The sequence below is a fragment of the Sparus aurata genome, chromosome 9 (assembly GCF_900880675.1).
Source record: "Sparus aurata chromosome 9, fSpaAur1.1, whole genome shotgun sequence".
Classification (NCBI taxonomy): Eukaryota; Metazoa; Chordata; class Actinopteri; order Spariformes; family Sparidae; genus Sparus; species Sparus aurata.
In genome coordinates this window covers 11,326,833-11,344,382 of record NC_044195.1, presented here as the reverse complement: position 1 = coordinate 11,344,382, position 17,550 = coordinate 11,326,833, and the positions used below count along the sequence as shown (strand labels likewise).

At 40.3% G+C, this 17,550-nt stretch overlaps 1 protein-coding gene across 2 annotated transcripts in view; it reads left to right on the top strand.

Moving 5' to 3' along the window:
- The window catches only part of plekhm3 (pleckstrin homology domain containing, family M, member 3), a 55,967-nt gene extending 40,343 nt beyond the window's left edge, over positions 1-15,624 (top strand). For both annotated transcript variants that reach the window (XM_030428872.1, XM_030428873.1), the window contains exons 7-8: positions 7,419-7,576; positions 10,929-15,624. In XM_030428872.1, the coding sequence (XP_030284732.1) occupies positions 7,419-7,576; positions 10,929-11,091 (321 nt within the window). In that variant the 3' untranslated portion in view covers positions 11,092-15,624. The remainder of the gene's footprint in view (positions 1-7,418; positions 7,577-10,928) is intronic.
- The last annotated feature ends 1,926 nt before the right edge of the window (positions 15,625-17,550 follow it).

Sequence of the window (17,550 nt, the reverse complement as noted above, 5' to 3'; positions counted from 1 at the left end):
TCTTTCAAGTGTGCTAATCCATGAAAACAATGGTCTCCGTGGAAAGAATTCCCACTGTTTGTTGTGGAAACCTTTGACTCTTCCTCATTTGTTATTTTACAATATCAAAACACCTCGATGTGTCTTATCACTTATTTAATCATCATATTTTCTTATCAAATTGAAAAATGTCAAATCTCTACCAGAGTGCCTGCTATAAACACCAGACACACCATTCAACTGTGTTTTAATTCTACTTATGAGAATAATTTATTCAAGGGCAATTTGAATGTGTTCATTTTAAAAATAAAGTCGATAATTTCTTTTTTTAAGCAGAGATCATAAAATAAGAAAACACCCCGGCCTTTCAGCGGTTCAGTATCTAGTCGTTGAATTGGGTTGGGGGTCTGAGGAAAGCGGCCACAAATGACTGAAAAGTTCTTTTGTTTGTCATTATGTTCATTATGTTGTAACCCGCCCCATTTTTTTTCTTTCACCCCTCTCTGACTCAGTGCTTGGCCCCAGACTCTCACGGTGAAAGAGATTGAGCCCCCTCCTTCTCCTCCACCTCCTCCACTCCCACACTCTGTGTCTCTCTGCTTCACTAATTGGTCACATTCAGAATCAACAGGCATAAAAACAAAGCGTGACATCCCTCCATTCTTCCCAACATCCCCTTGGCCTCACACACGCTCAAGAACACATGTGTATTGTATGAGAGTGTGTGTGTTTGTGTGTGTGTGTGTGTGTGTGTGTGTGTGTGTGTGTGTGTGTGTGTGTGTGTGTGTGTGTGTGCGTGTGTGTGCGTGTGTGTGTGTGTGCGTGTGTGTGTGTGTGTGTCTGTGTGTTCCTCTGTGATTTACTGATAAACCTCAAACTGGTGTTTTATCGCTAATTTTAACAAAAGGTGTCTTTGGTAGAATTTGCACAGCTCCTTCTCTTCCTCCCGCCTCTCTTTCCCCCCTCTTGGAGATTCTCAAGCACTCTGCCTCTTAATTGGTTTTCCATATTAACAAGCTTGTTTCTTTGATTCACCTCCTGAATAAAATGACGCTCTTAATCAACATAGCTTTTTTTGTTGCAGCTCAGAGGTCAGTGAAGGCTAAACTCCCCTGGCTAAACCCCGGACCACACTAGTCTATTCACCTCCCGACAAATAGCCTCCACCAATATCCCCTATTAGGAGCCAGTCCATTCGGAGAAAACATATGTGTTTGCCTAAGGACACTCTGCCCTTTTTTCCATGCTGGTTTTAAGGATTGTTTCTCCGTTTTTTGTATGAGGACCAAGGACTGAAGTAGTAGGAAAGTAAGTGTGTGTACAGCAGGCTTCCAACAGTGACACAGTGGCATTCTCTCCATGCCAGACATGCCTCTCAACTCACACTTGTCCAGACACAGAGAGGTCTCTTAATTTAATGTTGCAAGTTCTAAGAAAGATCTGCTCATGACTTTGAGATTAGATGGAGCTTTTCCCTGCAAATGCACAGTTCTAAGTGACGCCATAAGGTAAAAAATGAAAATAAAAACAGCAAAACATGGACCGAGCTTCCCGGTGGGGTTACTCCACTGGTTTCAAAAAAAGTCTGACTGTATATAAGCTTATGAAAACGTGAACCTACTTCTCACTTGATTTACCAGTTTCCTATTAGGGGTTATGTCTCAATAGTTGGTTTCAGGTCCTCTTCAATACAAAATGATGTTCATTGTGGTCCCATTCAGAGTAAATTAGATGATAAAGCAGGGTATGGTTTAGAGCGTGGTAACCCTGAGATTGAAGTCTGTATCACGTTGTGTCCTCTGGTTCAGATCTAAACAGGCTATTCGTCCCAGCTTCACCATCTCGTCCAAATATGGACACATCTGGCACCAAAACACCAAGATGGCGATGGCCACAATGCCAAACTCAAGGCTTCAGATGGTAATCCACAAATCAATGGGTATCGTCACATGTTTACATTTCGTAACTTTACACATCGAGGCCAGACTATCTTTAGAGATGCTGGGTGGAGACTATAATTGATGAGTTTGAGCTGCTAAGGTTTTCTCCTGCACATTTCTGGTGCTGGTTTAGATTACTTAGAGTTGTAACAAAGGCTCAGCTATCTTACAACAAAATACTGCAACTGTGCAGGAAAGGCATATATTTAGCCAAGATACATGGTGTCAGTGTATTGGTTGGCCAATAAGTCGCAAGAAGTTGCAATGAAGAAATGTCTTAATAGTTTTTAATTTAAAACAGTATCGGCATTGAATAATTTGTCAATGAGAAAGCAGTGTTAAGTGAATGATAAGATATACATTTTAAAATGTTACTTTCACCTCACCCCCTTTATTACTTGACACAATCAAGGTTTTGGAGGACTCTTCTGTTTATTTAACAGAAGATGTTCGCTTTTCATCTATCACCTGTAGGCACAAATTTAAGGTTTGTTCATTAATCTGTGAAGAGGATCGCAGGAAAAGATTCTCATCTGGTAGGTTACTCCAAACCTTGAGGAACCCCCAGATAAGACTCCACCATGTGTACACTGACAACCGACATACATCAAGTCGTCTGTGTGTGTGTGTGTGTGTGTGTGTGTGTGTGTGTGTGTGTGTGTGAGAGAGAGAGAGAGAGAGAGAGAGAGAGAGAGAGAGGGAGAGGGTGTTATCCAAACAGAGCTCACCCCAGTCTTTCCAGCCATGTAATCCCAGCTGGCTTTCTAGTTCCTCAATGGAGCTGCGGTTGTGTGTGTGTGTGTGTGTGTGTGTGTGTGTGTGTGTGTGTGTGTGTGTGACCAAGAGAGAGAGAGGAGGGCAGGCGAACGGCTGTTAAACAGCAGTTTTAGGGGATTAGGAGGTTTTGGAACACAAAGACTCTGCGTGGAGCAGGGAAGAGGTTGAACTGGAGGGGGAGGAGTATAAGAGGATGGATGGAGGGAGAAGAGGTGAAGTGTGTGTGCTTTTGTGCACGTGTGTGTGTATGTGATTGTGTTTGGAGGGAAAGAGGGTAAAGGATGTGAGTACATCAGGAGGATTGGTCCTGTCAGCTGCTCTAGAATCGTATAGTAAATTTAGTGTTGTGAATATTTTATGAATATACTTAAAAGTCATTTTCCACCTTTGCACTTTCCAGTGTTATAATAATTTTTGTCAGAGTTGGGACATTATCTGAACCGAAGACGTATTCATACTTTCTCACATCGTTTTATTTTGATAATTTTATGTACAGGAAGAGACAAATCTATCCAGGATAAACAGAAAAAAGACAGTTTTGAGAAACCGACATACATTTTCTTCTTCTTTTTTCTCCCTTCCTGTCTGCTACCTCAAAACCCCTCTAATTTTTCTTGCGAATGGTAATGGTGCAAAGACCCTTTCACAAAGACGAATAAATCATTTGAAAGAATCCATATGTTGACAGAAGTTGGTCCAACCCAGCTGATCCTCTGCCAGTGGCCTGGCTACTGCTTGGTGAGACACTCAGGACAGCCATCAATATCTGGCTTCATTGTTGTCCTTGTCGGATGTGGGCGAGAGTGCAAATTAAATGTGCTGAAATTGGAAGTTCCTGTCTGAATTACTGTCCCAGTGTGACCCTGCTGGCCGGTGCTACCTAGGTGGAGCTAATAAAATGGTCACTGGATATTTATAGGAAGCAGTAACAGCAGGGATCTGGAAATGTTAAGAAAATGGAGGATATGTGGATGTGGTGATGATATCCCTGGTGAATTGGTCTTTTTAGTTCAGCATGTATATAATGCATAATTGCATTCTCCAAGTTGTTCCCTTTTATATCGCACTATCCCTCTTTGCCAGTGTCCATTTACCTTTGTCACTCTGCATCCATCCATCTTTCTGTGCCTCCTGCCTTCTTTCCCAGCGTCCCTCCAGAGTACCAGTCAGCCACCAGAGCTGTGCTGCCAGTTGTCTGATTCTGCCCAGTCCAATTATAGTGCGCCTTAATTACCGAGCCTGTCAGCCTTCATCAGGAGAGCTGTTTGTCATGTGGACCGGGCTGGACCGGACTGAGCGGGGCTGTGCTGTGCAGAGGGGGACACTGCAGTGTTGTGAAGAATTATTTGATTCCACTTTTTCCACTTTTGCATTATTTGCCACACTTGACACTTACTTTAGATCTTCAAACAAAATTGAATGTAAGACAATGACGGATTAAACAAAATCCAGTTTTAAAAAGATCATTTTTTAATGGTGCAAAATCACAATAGGGTCTGCCCTTAGAAGTAAGGCTTCTAAAAGGCTGATGTTCTATCCAGAAGCATTTGCTCCTGATGAACCCTTTTGAAAGAAAGAAAGAAAGTTTTAGCAATATGTAAAGAGGCAACATACCAATAGAAAGCAACATTTTCTGAAGAAGAAAACACTAACAAAAAGTAAAATTTGTATTTTGGAACATAAAACCGCAAACCTAATGAACTGTTCAGTTCAGTAAGGCATCATGGGATAAAGTCAAGATCAAATCAAGGTAAACCCTTATAATTAAAACAACTATGTTTAGAGCCCTCTGGATTGGTTCTTGCTAGCAACCACAGAAATTGTATTCAACTCCCAGAGAGGGTACAGTATGGATCCATTACGCCATAGAATGTGTTCTCTGTAGACCTACTTCAGGCGGTTTCAGAGGGAACCTTCACAGATGGTTCTAGGTGCAATCATAGATTTATATAGAGGAACTGAAAAAGGTGGTAACTATTTATTCCCTTGCTGAATGCATACTTAAAAAAAGCTTTTTTACTTCCTGGTGTACCACCTGGATATGTGGCCCATGTGCACAGGGGAGTCTCACCCACTGGGTCCACCTGCGACTTTCTGCTCGGCCCATAGACTTTACAATGTGAGGACCTCACAGTTTTTTTATTCCTTAATGGGGGTTTCACACATAATCGAGATATAATTGACCTTGCTTGTAGTTGGAGGTATTTTGTTAAAAAACATTTTGAGACCTCTTTTATAATGGTGATCTATTGGGAATATGCTTTTTGGGACACAGGATTTTTTTGTTGCAATACCATAAGTGACCACTGGGCAAGATCGGAAGCCAAGAAGAGCAGTGTCGTCCTATCTAGGCTCTATTAAAATGTGTATGTCTAACGCTTTCCGTTGGGTGCTAGGTTAAACCCTCTAAAAGGATTTCAGGTGGAACCTTTCATATAGGTTCTAGAAAACGAAAAACGGCACTCTTTTTTTGGGGTCCAGCCGAAGAACCCTCTATGATTCTAGTTAGCACTTTTATTCCTAAGATTGTGCCTTTAATCAAGGACCTGATTACCCAAGCTTAGCGTAACAGCTAAGCCTGTTTCTCTCCAAAGTTTAGAAATATGCATACTAGCAACTGTAAAGCCCACTAATTAACATGTCATCTGTCATTTATTTGATCTGTACACAAACAGTAAAGAAAAAATTACAACGTGTGGTTTAGCAAGATTTACATGCTGTAACTGTGTCTTGGTGAAAATAACACAGTGCATGCCAGAGACCTGATGTCATAGAGGTTTCCAAACAACCAGAAACTGTACACAGAGGTGTTACGACATTACAGGTGTTGTATGGATGGACAAACTATTGTTCATCTAGAAACAGTCACAGCGGTAACCTTCTCTTAAAACCACCAAATGTAACTTTTCACATTAGCAACTGTATGGAAAAATATCTGTCCAACCAATGCCATTTTTCACCTGAAAGGAAGATGTTGTCCTGCTTGCTTATGTTTTTCACAAAGCTCAAAGTTGAGTCGAGTTTGTATTTCTGTAAATCAACTGAAATCTCATTCACAATTTTCTCTTTTTTTTTGTACCCTTTTCTTTCACTTTACTTTCATGGCTGCAACTGTGTAGCTCGCTAGCTTGCCAAGAAGGAATACATTCTTTGATTCATTCATTTTGAAACCTACAAAGATCTCATTGGAGGTTTGTTTCTGCGACATGGGAAACGGCCATCAGAGACACAATAACACCTACATCTGTGTAGGTTGTTGAAGAAATCTGATCTGGGCTCTGATTTAGATTTGTGGACTTACTTGTTTTCCTTTGTTTGGAATCGAAACAACACAAAATGAATAATCAGTGGTTGCAGCCTTAAACAGTTTGACTGTAAATGTCAAATCCTGCTTTTAGTGAGATATTGGTCCAAAACGTTGCTCTCATGTTCGTCTGACTGTGATAATTTGATATCATAGATTGTGTATAAGGAGACACTACGGTTGTTATGGTAAAAGCCTATAGTGCAGGTCATTAATCTCAGTGTGAAGTCTAATAGACTTTGGTCCCGGTGTATGATTTACTGTAAACACAGTGTACCTCAGTGTGCTATGTTTCCTGTGTGTGTGTGTGTGTGTGTGTGTGTGTGTGTGTGTGTGTGTGTTTGGTTTGGTTTGTTTCCTACTCTTCTCCTCTCGTCCTCGTCGTGCAACAAGCAGCATGAAGGAGGTTATAATTGGGAGGTCCAGAGCTCTGCCAGGTGGAACCACTTGTATCTGAATACAGGCTCCCGCTCTCTCTCAAGATCTCTCTCTTGTATATTGTATCTGTACCGCTCTTTCTCTTACTTTATAGTCTCCCTTCATACATTCTGTCTCACACGCACTCACTGTCCGTCTGCATTATCAACATGATACGGAAAGGCTCTGCGACTGTATGGATTTTTTTTTTTTATTATTATTTTCGTCAGATTCTACACAGCTTTTCTTTTCACCGACCGCTTTTCCTCTCTTAGTCATCCACCACAATGCAAGTCCAGACCCCCGCCGCCAGACCTCCCCACAGTTCTTAAACGAACTTGCCAAGCGTTGCCATAAAAAGGCGTTCACCTCATTTACTGTCTCCCTCCATCCTTCCTTTAGTTTCCTCTCCTCCTGTCTCCCGTCTATCCTCTAAGCCAAAGAGGAATCTGCATTGTTGTCATTTTAAATCAAGTCAGTGGTGTAAAAACATGTTTAACCCATCTCAAAACCTACCAGGAACTCCCTTTGTAATTTAAGGAGTGACGCATGGATCTTGATAAAAGAATAACCTAGGTTAATTAATTGCTTAATCGTTAATTAATCACATTTAGCTGAATATCATCAGTCACCATGTCATTTGATGAACAGTACCTACTTGACTGCTTTTCAAAAAGCCTTCAAAATAGGCTCCATGATTGGCATTTTAGTTTTGGCGTACTTCTTCCACACTAATGCAGACATGTGTAGAGTTTCCCACAGAGAGCTAATGTCGATTGCATCCGAGCTGACCATTTGAGTCAATGCAGAAGTGCACTCGTTAAACCATTAACCAGTTTTCACAGAGGTGCACAGTCCGATCAAAATGTCACATTTGCCTCAGTTTGTGTAGAGGGTGCTGATAGCTGGTCTGATACCTGTATTGTGAACTTGGATTTTAAAGTCTTAGTTGTAGTTCACCATGTCCTTTTTTCTGCTTTTCTTCTCTCCTTACCCTCCAGGTGATTGATGGGAAACTGGCCCCCTTCCTCTCCAAGGTGATCAAGTTCGCCAGCTCCCATGTTTTCAGCTGCAGTTTGTGTCGAGAGAAAGGCTTCATCTGTGAGCTCTGCCAAAACGGACAGGTCATCTACCCCTTCCAGGAGAGCGCAACCAAGAGGTACAGATCACCAGATAACAGTTCTGAACATTTACTTGACGAAAGAAATCTGGGCTGGTCATGTAATATTGATATATAAGAAAGAAAACCGACAAAAGACTGGCACACTGCATTGATGGCTGCCAGACAAACACTACAAAGCAGAGCAAGCACTACAGTACGTAGACAAAAAAACATATTTGTCACCATTTGGTGCAAGACTTGATTCAGTCCCATGAAACGTGTCACTTTTTATGATCTCCTGCTGCTGATATATGAACATTACACTGTCAGGAAGAGGGTTTCATTTACCTTTTAAAGGTGCAAATTGAACAGACATCCATCATGCTTGAGTATGACAGGTGGATATACCAACATACCAACTGTGAATGTTTACATGACAGTCTAGTGTTTTATCTCAGTCGAACACATTGAGGAGATTTTTGACATTTTGAACCAGAGCTGACTATTTGCCTAAAATTGAGCTGCCTGGATTGAATCTGTTTGAGCATGTGTCTTTCCGTTGCTTTTGCCTCCTTTTTACTTTGCTTCAGTTCTAACTCAAGAGGTCCAGTGCAGAGGCTCCTGGAGAGGCTCTTCAGAAAGCAGTGAGCTGTGTCAACAACCTTGCATTTCTTTTTCTGAGACTGTTCCTAAAAGCAAACCGCCAGTATGAAGAACATACAATGTAGTTTTTAATATTTCTCTGGAGGCTGGCTGAATGAGTGCTCTCTTTCCTCTGCAGTAAGGCAGCAGTATGGAGACACTCAGAGACATGAGAAATAGTGATGTAATGTCATGCAGTAGTCATTCCCTCTAATAGATTCAAGCCCCGCAGGGAGTCTTGATTTTAGTTTGCCAGGTTTTAATGTAGCTGTCACCGAGACTTCTACCTCCACCCCGATAAAAATCAAGGTGAATGAAAATGTATTTGTGGCGCTCACAGTGTGGAAACATGACTGTAGAATCTTCTTGCAGAAACAATCCATTGAACTAGGGCTGCAGCCAATAATTATAATCGTTACGGATTTATCTGTCAGTTATTTTCTTGATTAACCAATTACTTTTTTCGGTCTATAAAATGCCAGAAATGTATTGAAAAAGTCAATCAGTGTTTCCCAAAGCCCCACAATCTAAATATGTTCAGTTAACGGTCATAGAGGAGGAAGGAAATTGGAAAACATTCACTTTTGAAAATATTCACATGCAGGTAGCTGGAAGATGATAGTGACTTTTTAGAAAAATTTAAAACGTACTCAAACTGATTCATCAATAATCAAAATAGTTGGAGATTAATTTTAAAGATGACAGCTAATCGATTAAGGGATTCAGTGTTGCAGCTCGACTGTGCTTTTATTGGAAGTACTTTCTATGGAGGGCATAATCCCTGCGACTACATATTCAATACTCTAAGCAGCATAAGCCGAACTCCATTCCCCTCTATTGTCTTTGATAAGAAGCAGAAATGTTGAAGACAACTATCTCAAAGCATACAGTACAAACACTATCTGTATGGAAAGATGAAAAATAGCAATGAGATGAAATATGTGTGTGAGCAAGTCCTGTCTCTGTGTGTCTGTGTGAGCAGCAGAGGTGAGCCTGTTGCTTGTTAATGACACCGGTTTGCATGAGAGAGTTCTGTGTGTGTGTGTGTGTGTGTGTGTGTGTGTGTGTGTGTGTGTGTGTGTGTGTGTGTGTGTGTGTGTGTGTGTGTGTGTTTGTGTGTGTGTGAGTGTGTGTGACAGCTGAGTGTTTATTAATGACATGGACAGTTAACACAGTCCAGTCCTCGTCCCCGTCGCTTGGACTCTGAGTGACAGACAGCAGAGAGATAAGAGCTGGTTCTCAGTAGACTCTCCGCTGTGGAGGCAGACGCCGAGGAAGACAGTCTGGACTATCACTCACACACTTACACACCTCGCCTGTTGAGTTGTGTTTTATGGCTTGTGAAGGAAGTGTTAAGTGTTAACTGATAACGGCTGTATCTACTGTACTCACTGGAGCAGAGCTGGACTCTGTTACTCAGACACTGATGGCTCAGGAAATGAGAACTGACACGACGTGGATAGCCGAGTACGCTTAATAGATCATTGTAGTTTGTAATCTGCTGTACTATATTTCAGTCTGGCTCGTAGCTTCTGCCAGTAATAATAACATGGCATGGTGACACAAGCATTCAGAGGAACATTTAGGTTCCAATGAACCATCACACATCCAGAATAACTAAACCAATGTCAGTACTAATCAGTCATCGTTCAGGAACACTGTGTGCGCACAGTTGGTACATTTGCTCAAAGTGGAAGCAGGAAGTAGGACTGTAAACTGTTATAGATATTGGGTCATAATGTGACTGTCAACATTTTATTTCTCTTAATAATAATAATAAGTTGCTTGTTCACCCGTCTGACTGTGAAAACTCATGTTTCTTGACCCATCAATGTAGTGTTTAACAACGTTGCCATGCTCCCAGGTGTCAACAGTTAACTGGAATGATGTCCAGACCCACAAAATAGTTATGAAGTAGTTCAAGCTACATTTACAGGCTGTTATGTAGTTGATTAGTCCACCCATGCTGCAGACTCTTTGACATGTAGCTTGTGGAAACTTTAGAAAGCATTGAAGCAGTATCGTCAAAGTCCAAATAAACCTACGGAAGCTCTGAGCAGTTCACACATTTTGTGAGAACAAGCTTGTTATGAAATGTACATTCCATTTCAACATACGTGTTCCTAAAAGACACTTTGGAAGTATTAAAGGAAAACACTCTGACGCTTACTGAGGGTTAATGATAAGATCAGCTCCACTCTCATATCTGTATAGGAAATGGGAAGCTGACCATCTTAAACTAAAGACTGAAAACAGGGAGGAGAATCTAGCCTTGCTCTCTAGGTGAGGAAATCACCTACCAGCAGCTTTAAGGTCCACCAGTTAACATTTTTCTGTGATTGATGTTAATACTTTTTATAAGCACACACTGATTGGTGAATGATTGGTTCAGAGGCATAATGGGATTAACATGACAGGTCATGACGAAGAAGCCAGAAACTCAGCAGGCAATTCTTATATGACATATTTAGGTCTGGTATCCTATCAAAAGTCCACGCTCAGACTTTTACTTGAGACTTCCTGCAGGTCTCAGCTGTTTGCCTGGCGAAGTCACTGCAACAACAAGACCCTAGGAAGTTGTGGCTTTAAACCAACTGCTGGACATGACAATATCATTCTTGTCATCTAACTCTTAAGAAAGCAAATTAATGCAACAAATATTTTTTTCTTGAAATTTGAAATGAACACGGGTGGTATATGAAACTGTGCTGATATTTTCTCAAACAGCTAAAAGAACTTATCGACTGACGTGCGTTGATCTTTGCAGGTGTGACGGCTGCGGCGCCGTGTTCCACACCGAGTGTCGACAGAAGGCCCAGCCATGTCCTCGCTGCGTCCGCCGAGAACTCCACCACAAGAGGCCGTCCTCCTTCTGGTCACCCGACGATGACAGCCCCGGGTGCTTTCACCTGCCCTTCCAAGACACCTGAGACACACACACACACACACACACACACACACACACACACACACGCACACACACACACACACTAAAGCAGTAAGAGTCTGGGTGCTGCCAGGCCGTGACGCTGGACGAAGTGCCTGTGTGTCTGATTTGTGTGTGACACTAGAACAGATTCTCTGACAGAGGACTAGCTCAGAGCGTGTGATGCAACGCTGGTTTGTGTTTGCGTGTGTGTACCTGCTAACACACACACATCTGAACAACCCCCCCCCCCCCTTTTTTTTTCCCTCCTGTAAGGAGCAGGGAGAAAACAACTGAAGAACTGCTGCACCAGGCTTTACAGACTGAACTACTTGTATTTTGTTGTCAGACATAACATTCACCACATCACCACCTTCACTTATTTCTTATTCCAGGGGATAAAAGTGTGTAAAATCACAACTGATCGACTCGAGAAATTCAATTAATACTTGAAACGTTTTGTGGTTTACTCTAACCAACAACATCCACTTGTTATGCTCAAGTTTAGTCATTAGTCAATGGATAGAAAATGTATTAACAAGTTTAGAACTTGATTAATCATTCATCGAAAAAAGGGAAACATTTTTTGGTTCCAGCTTCTCAAATGTGAGAAGATTTGCTGCTTTGTCTTGAGGCGTTGGACTGTCTATCAAACATTATGAGCAGAAACGGACTAGTCAAGCTGTGAACCTATGTTTTAACTAGCTGTCATGGTGGGAAACAAAGTATCACAACATCCATAAAAACTTCTCTGACCTCTCCTGCAGCACAGTCCGCTAGACATACTGATATATTTCAATAATATGACTTAACACAGTTCTTTGACAAATCCAAGAATGCATGTCCAGCTCTGGTGTGAGCTCCAGCAGACCCACGGGTGCTGGTGAAACGAGTCCTGTAGATTAAAGGTAAGATCTCCTTTTATCACAGAGATCATTGAGGCAAACAGTAGAAAGTTGATTCATTGATTTTTAGAAAATTCTTCAACAACTGTTTTGATAATTGGGTCACCGTTCGAAGCCACTCTTCAAGCTTAAACATTAAACTTCTGCTCCTTTTAATGTGAGAATATTCAGATTTTAAAATACAATAAGCGTAATATCTGTGAAACTATGAAAGGCATTTTTTTAACTACTATTGATTAATATATCTATGGAGGGAATGAATATATTCGTTAGATGAAGCCAGTGTAACATAATCATCTAGTGCTCATCATTACAGAAATGTGACATTAGCCTTCTTTAAACAACATTACAGATTCAGACTATAAACTATAAACTGCAGCAACACTCTGGTAGCTTGATCACAGCGTATATTCACAGGTGTAAGTAGTTTGGGACAAAGTGAGGTTTCAAAAAAATGTCCTCTGGATGTCTTGATCATTTCTCTCAAACCTCAACACGTCGCCACTGAAATCTAAAGTAACCGACAAAATCTAGACTGACCGCAGCTGCTGTCGTTGTCAAGAAGGAAATAGAAATACTTAATGGTGATGTGTAGGTAACTGATTACATTTGGGCTTCACTTGGGATGTGACTGGAGCCATTAGATTGGATTGTACCAAATAATAATGATAATAATAATAATTAATGATAGCAGTGATATGTAAATGATACTGAAATATAGAATCCCTCCATCCTTTCTGTCTGTCCTTTATGTCATTCACCTTTAGTTAACTGACAGATTTCACACTTTCGATCAGCGTTTGTTTGATTTAAAAGGGACTCTGTGTCCGTCCGTCTGAGCACATCTCCTCCCCTCATCACTCTCAGTATTTCATTGTTGCCTTTCCCCTCCTATCCCCCTCTGCGTTTCCACTTCCTGTTGTGCTTTATCCATGCGGAATCTTATCGAAACGTGATAGCAGCTTTAGCGTTTAGTATCTCTATGCATACCTAGATGGCCTTTATTAGCCCACTGCTTTCATGTGTAAAGGTCTGGAAGCTCTTCAGTTTACATCGTCTTAACACCGCTGCAGCAGCTGCGTTTCCATCCTGTTTCAAGGCCATTTTTTTTTTACAGAAATGTGGGAAAATAAAAGTCCCGTCGGCTGATTAATTAGCTGCAATCACACATTTGTGTTTCAGCATCCGTAAATGTTTTTGGTTTTTTGGTTTTGTGAAAGGTTTTTGGTAAATATCCGTAACAACCCAATGACGCAAATCCTACGCAGTGCATTTTTTATAGTTAGATACAGGTTTTTTGTGCTTTCTACAAACAACATGATACATATATCAATAAATAAGAAGTTTTGAGAAAATTGGGATTTTTGGGCATCATAGTAAAGTCATGTATTGCAGCTTTAAAGCTCAGCATACCAGAACTTGTAATAATAAGGATAGAAAGTAGCTGCTGTTCCTTCACGCTACTCGTTTTCTTATCAGAGAAAGTCTCGGTACGGCCGGGATTGATTTCAGTGTTAATTCTTCACTCATCTGTCCGCTCTTTATCCTCCTCTTTGTTTTTCCAGCTTGTTTGAGCCATATGAACATGTTAACTCTGAAGGGAATCCATGTGCGATTGAGACGCTGTAATCAGCAGCTGGCTGACAAACAGCAGTTTACGGGTTTATTCTTGAATATGTATTTTTGTGAAGATCACAGGTCAGACTGACAGTTGTCCATGTTTATGAAGCTTGTAGGACACTGTAGACTAAAACTAGATAAGCAAGTGTAGATTAAAATATAAAGGGAAAATGCACTGATGTCAGCTGATTACAGTTGTTTTTTTTGTTTTTCTTATGTTCCATGTGCCGTGTGTTAAAGATGAAATGTTTAAGTTATTGTTGACTGATTGTGCCTGCTGCATAAAAAAAAAAAGTACTGACAAGTTTGTGAAGTATTTTTGATATAAACCCGGCTGCGACAGACTGGTGCTGCCAAATAGGACTGAACAACAAATTGAAATGTATCATAATCACAAAATGAGCTAGTGCGTATTCCAAATGACGAGAGCTGCATTTTTTATTTCTTTTTCCTGAAAGGAAATGTTGTCACAACTCATACCATGATAACTGAAGTACTGTGGTGCTGCTGAGATGACCTGGCCTCGGAATCAAAGTCTCCAGATGTAAACGAACATGCTTGATTGGTAGATACGCCAGAGGGAAAAAAATCACATCGTCGTCATTTTAATATTTCTTTTCAGTGAAAATGAAATGTAAAAACTACCATTACCACTGAGATCGTGACTCAAACCACTATGGCATCATCAGTCAAAACATTCAACGCGATGTATGTTCAGACCTGCGACACACGCGACCCAGAGGATCAACGTAGTCAGAGGAAAAAAATTACAAACCTCAATCCCGCCCGAGCTCTGAGCTTTATGGAACAAAATGGCTCCGACATGACGGGTCCTGTCAAAGTACCGGGTTTCAGGTAGTTCTCTGATCAAAGATTTCTATATTTATTGTGCGAAATAATACCCTGTAAAATGTGTTTAAGGTATGTTAAATGTTGTTTATCGAACAAAATCTGAATCTGTTTATCTGCATGTTTTCAGTTTCACCTCCAAATGAATTGCATTACATAACCTAGATCAACCTGTCCCGTTGTTAAAGCCTATGTTTCTTAGACACTATTCAACCCCTTTTTTTTTTTTTTTTCAAGCAGTATTACAGAAGTTTTCTAGGTATAACATGCGATTTATCTAATGCACTTAATAAATGCTTACAGATGTTTTTGGCACATTTTTCAGTAATCAATTGGTTCACAGTGTGTACCAAACTAAACGTGTTCTACGAAATCTTTTTGGACAAATAATTCCTAAAGGTACATGCTGCTGCTTATTCTTATAACTGATGCACAGAGAACAAAAAAACAAAGCGAGACGACAACAAACTGACCCCTGTCACCTGCTGGGCTCCGTCCTCCGCCTCAGCGTAGCCACAGTAGCCGACTCGTAGACCTGAGCATCCCATCACTTTAAAACTTGTGTTCATTTCTTCATCGGTTCATGCAGCGGGTTCGTCTGTTCATCCATACAAAGTGCAGCTTTGTGTTAAGTTGATCTTTTTTTTTTTCCTAACTTTCCTATATGTTTGCCTTTTTTCATTTCAATGTAGATTTGGAAGCAAAAATATGAACACATTGAAGAATGTGTTATGTGTGATGTCTGTGCTGAAAACACCAGGTTTTGACAACTCTTTAAATGTTAACATGAAATCTCCTCACTGAACATAGCGTCAGTGTTGTCAGGACGTTTACAGGTCGTCCTATCAGAGCAGGAGTGTGTTTGGAAAATATGCTTTATGTTGCAGGCACATTATGATCATAGCAGTATATTTTTACTTGACGTGTTTGGAGAAGAATATATTGTACAGTATTTAAACAGTAACTGGACTGAAGCTCTTCTCTCCTTTTTTGCACTTTTTAAATTATTATTTTCTGTTTGTCATTGTTTATTTTCATCGCAGCCAAACTTTTATGCAAGTACAGGAAGTTGACTTTTTGATTTAATCAGCCCTTCCTCCTGTCTGGTTTTGTTCAGATTTGTCCGCTAGCCACTGATGCCAATAAAGACTTAATTCTTAATAGTGAAAGTGTTTGAGTCTTGTGTCGAGAAAATGTTCATGTTATTTGACTGGGGATCAAGTTATAATACACACATACTGTTGGCTTGCATTGTTGAGCTACCGGTGCTAGCTACAAACAGAAGTGTACAGATTGACAAGTGGTTACGTTTCAATAAATGTTTGTAACTTTTTATTTTTCCACTATAAAACTACATGTTGTTCTCTGTGACAGAACAGCATAAGAAGTCAGTGTTTGTCAGCTAATGAAATTAAAAAATTCAAAAAAATTCAAAATCACACCACCAATGAGGCACAGGCATGTTAGAAGTCCCATGAAGTAGTGTTATTACTTCACTGATGTTTTTTTTCTGACTTGCTGGACTTCGTGAGTCGTGGGACATTACTGGTTATGAACTTTTTTCCAGCAACCTCAATTGCCCAAATTATTTAGAGAAAAAAAAAAATCGAGCTAAATAGCTTGACATGATTGTCTCAAGTCAGACAACAGGACCTGCACACTTTGACTTTAATAAACAGAATCATGGTGGGTGAACGTAATTGTTAGTTTGATCGTATAAACTTTTGTAGGTCATGCATTGCATATCATTTGTTTGACAACATGTAATTTTTTTCATATTGTATTACGTTGTAACTGTCAGCTGCTGATCAGGTAGAGTGACCCAGGTTACTTAGAGAAGTTATTTATTATGATTTACCCTGATGACAAGTCAGGATAAACACTATTTTGTTAGTTTTAGGAAATGTACTGGTGAATTAACAAGTCTGGGACAAATTCGCTTCATAATATATATATGTATATATATATATATATATATATATACATAAATATATATATATATATATATATATATATATATATATATATATATATATATATATATATATATATATATATATATATATATATATATATATAAGAAAACATGTTTTAATGCTCAAATTTTTTTTGCAAAAGTCTTTCGCAGCATCCACGTTGTTGCCACTTATGACTGAAAAGCTCATTTACGCACCGAAGTGTGCAGAAGGACTTCCTTACATACTGTCCTGTTGATTTTTAAACCCCACATGTGTTCATCAGCGGGTTTATGGGTTTTGTAATGATATCAAGCGGCGCTGATTTAAAGCTCTGTAGTTTGAGGCTCATCCTCAGAATCTGACTGTAGAGCTCCATTGGACCCTATCTGATCCAAACCAGTGGAAGACCACCCAGAACTCCAGGTGCATAAATCTCTTTACAGAAAGGGATCCAAGCACAGTCATACCTTGTCCAAATTAGACCCAATCTAAAATGCAGTTAAAATGAAAAAACCCAAATAGAAAGAAAAAGACCAACAGCGGCAGCAGCGTGATCCTCCACCTGTAAACCAGCAGCCAAACGTGACATCTCTCTTCAGTTCACTCTCCTCCAAGTCTGCCTCAGAGAACACATTGTTCTCCAGAGGCCCCACCAGACCTCGGTGACTGGGTCAGATCTTACTTCGAAGGAACTGAGTCATCCAATGAAGACCTCCACCTGACTGACGAACACAAGTTATCTATAATGGAGGAGAGGAAAGGAGATTTATTTCTGAAAAATGTGTACTTTTAAGTTGGATAATTCAAATGGAAGTTTTCAACATGTCCATTCCTCTTCAGTTTCAGGACAACTGTCTCCTTAGGAAGGCTGTGTGATGAGATCAAGAGCTCCAGAACAGCCACTGAGTGGGCCTTGTGGTGCGACTGTTTCGTCAGCTACTTGTTCCAAGGTTGAGAATGAGCTCCCAAATGAGTTCAGAGTTTGCTGAAGTGACAAGTGATAACGTGTCAGTTTGTGGACGCTTGACAGGTTGTGAGCTCAACCTCAAACCGAGCAGAGAAAAAGCAGATTGGTAAGAATAAAGAGTGCATGTAAACCTGCCTGAGCGAATATGCATATTGTGTGAGAGA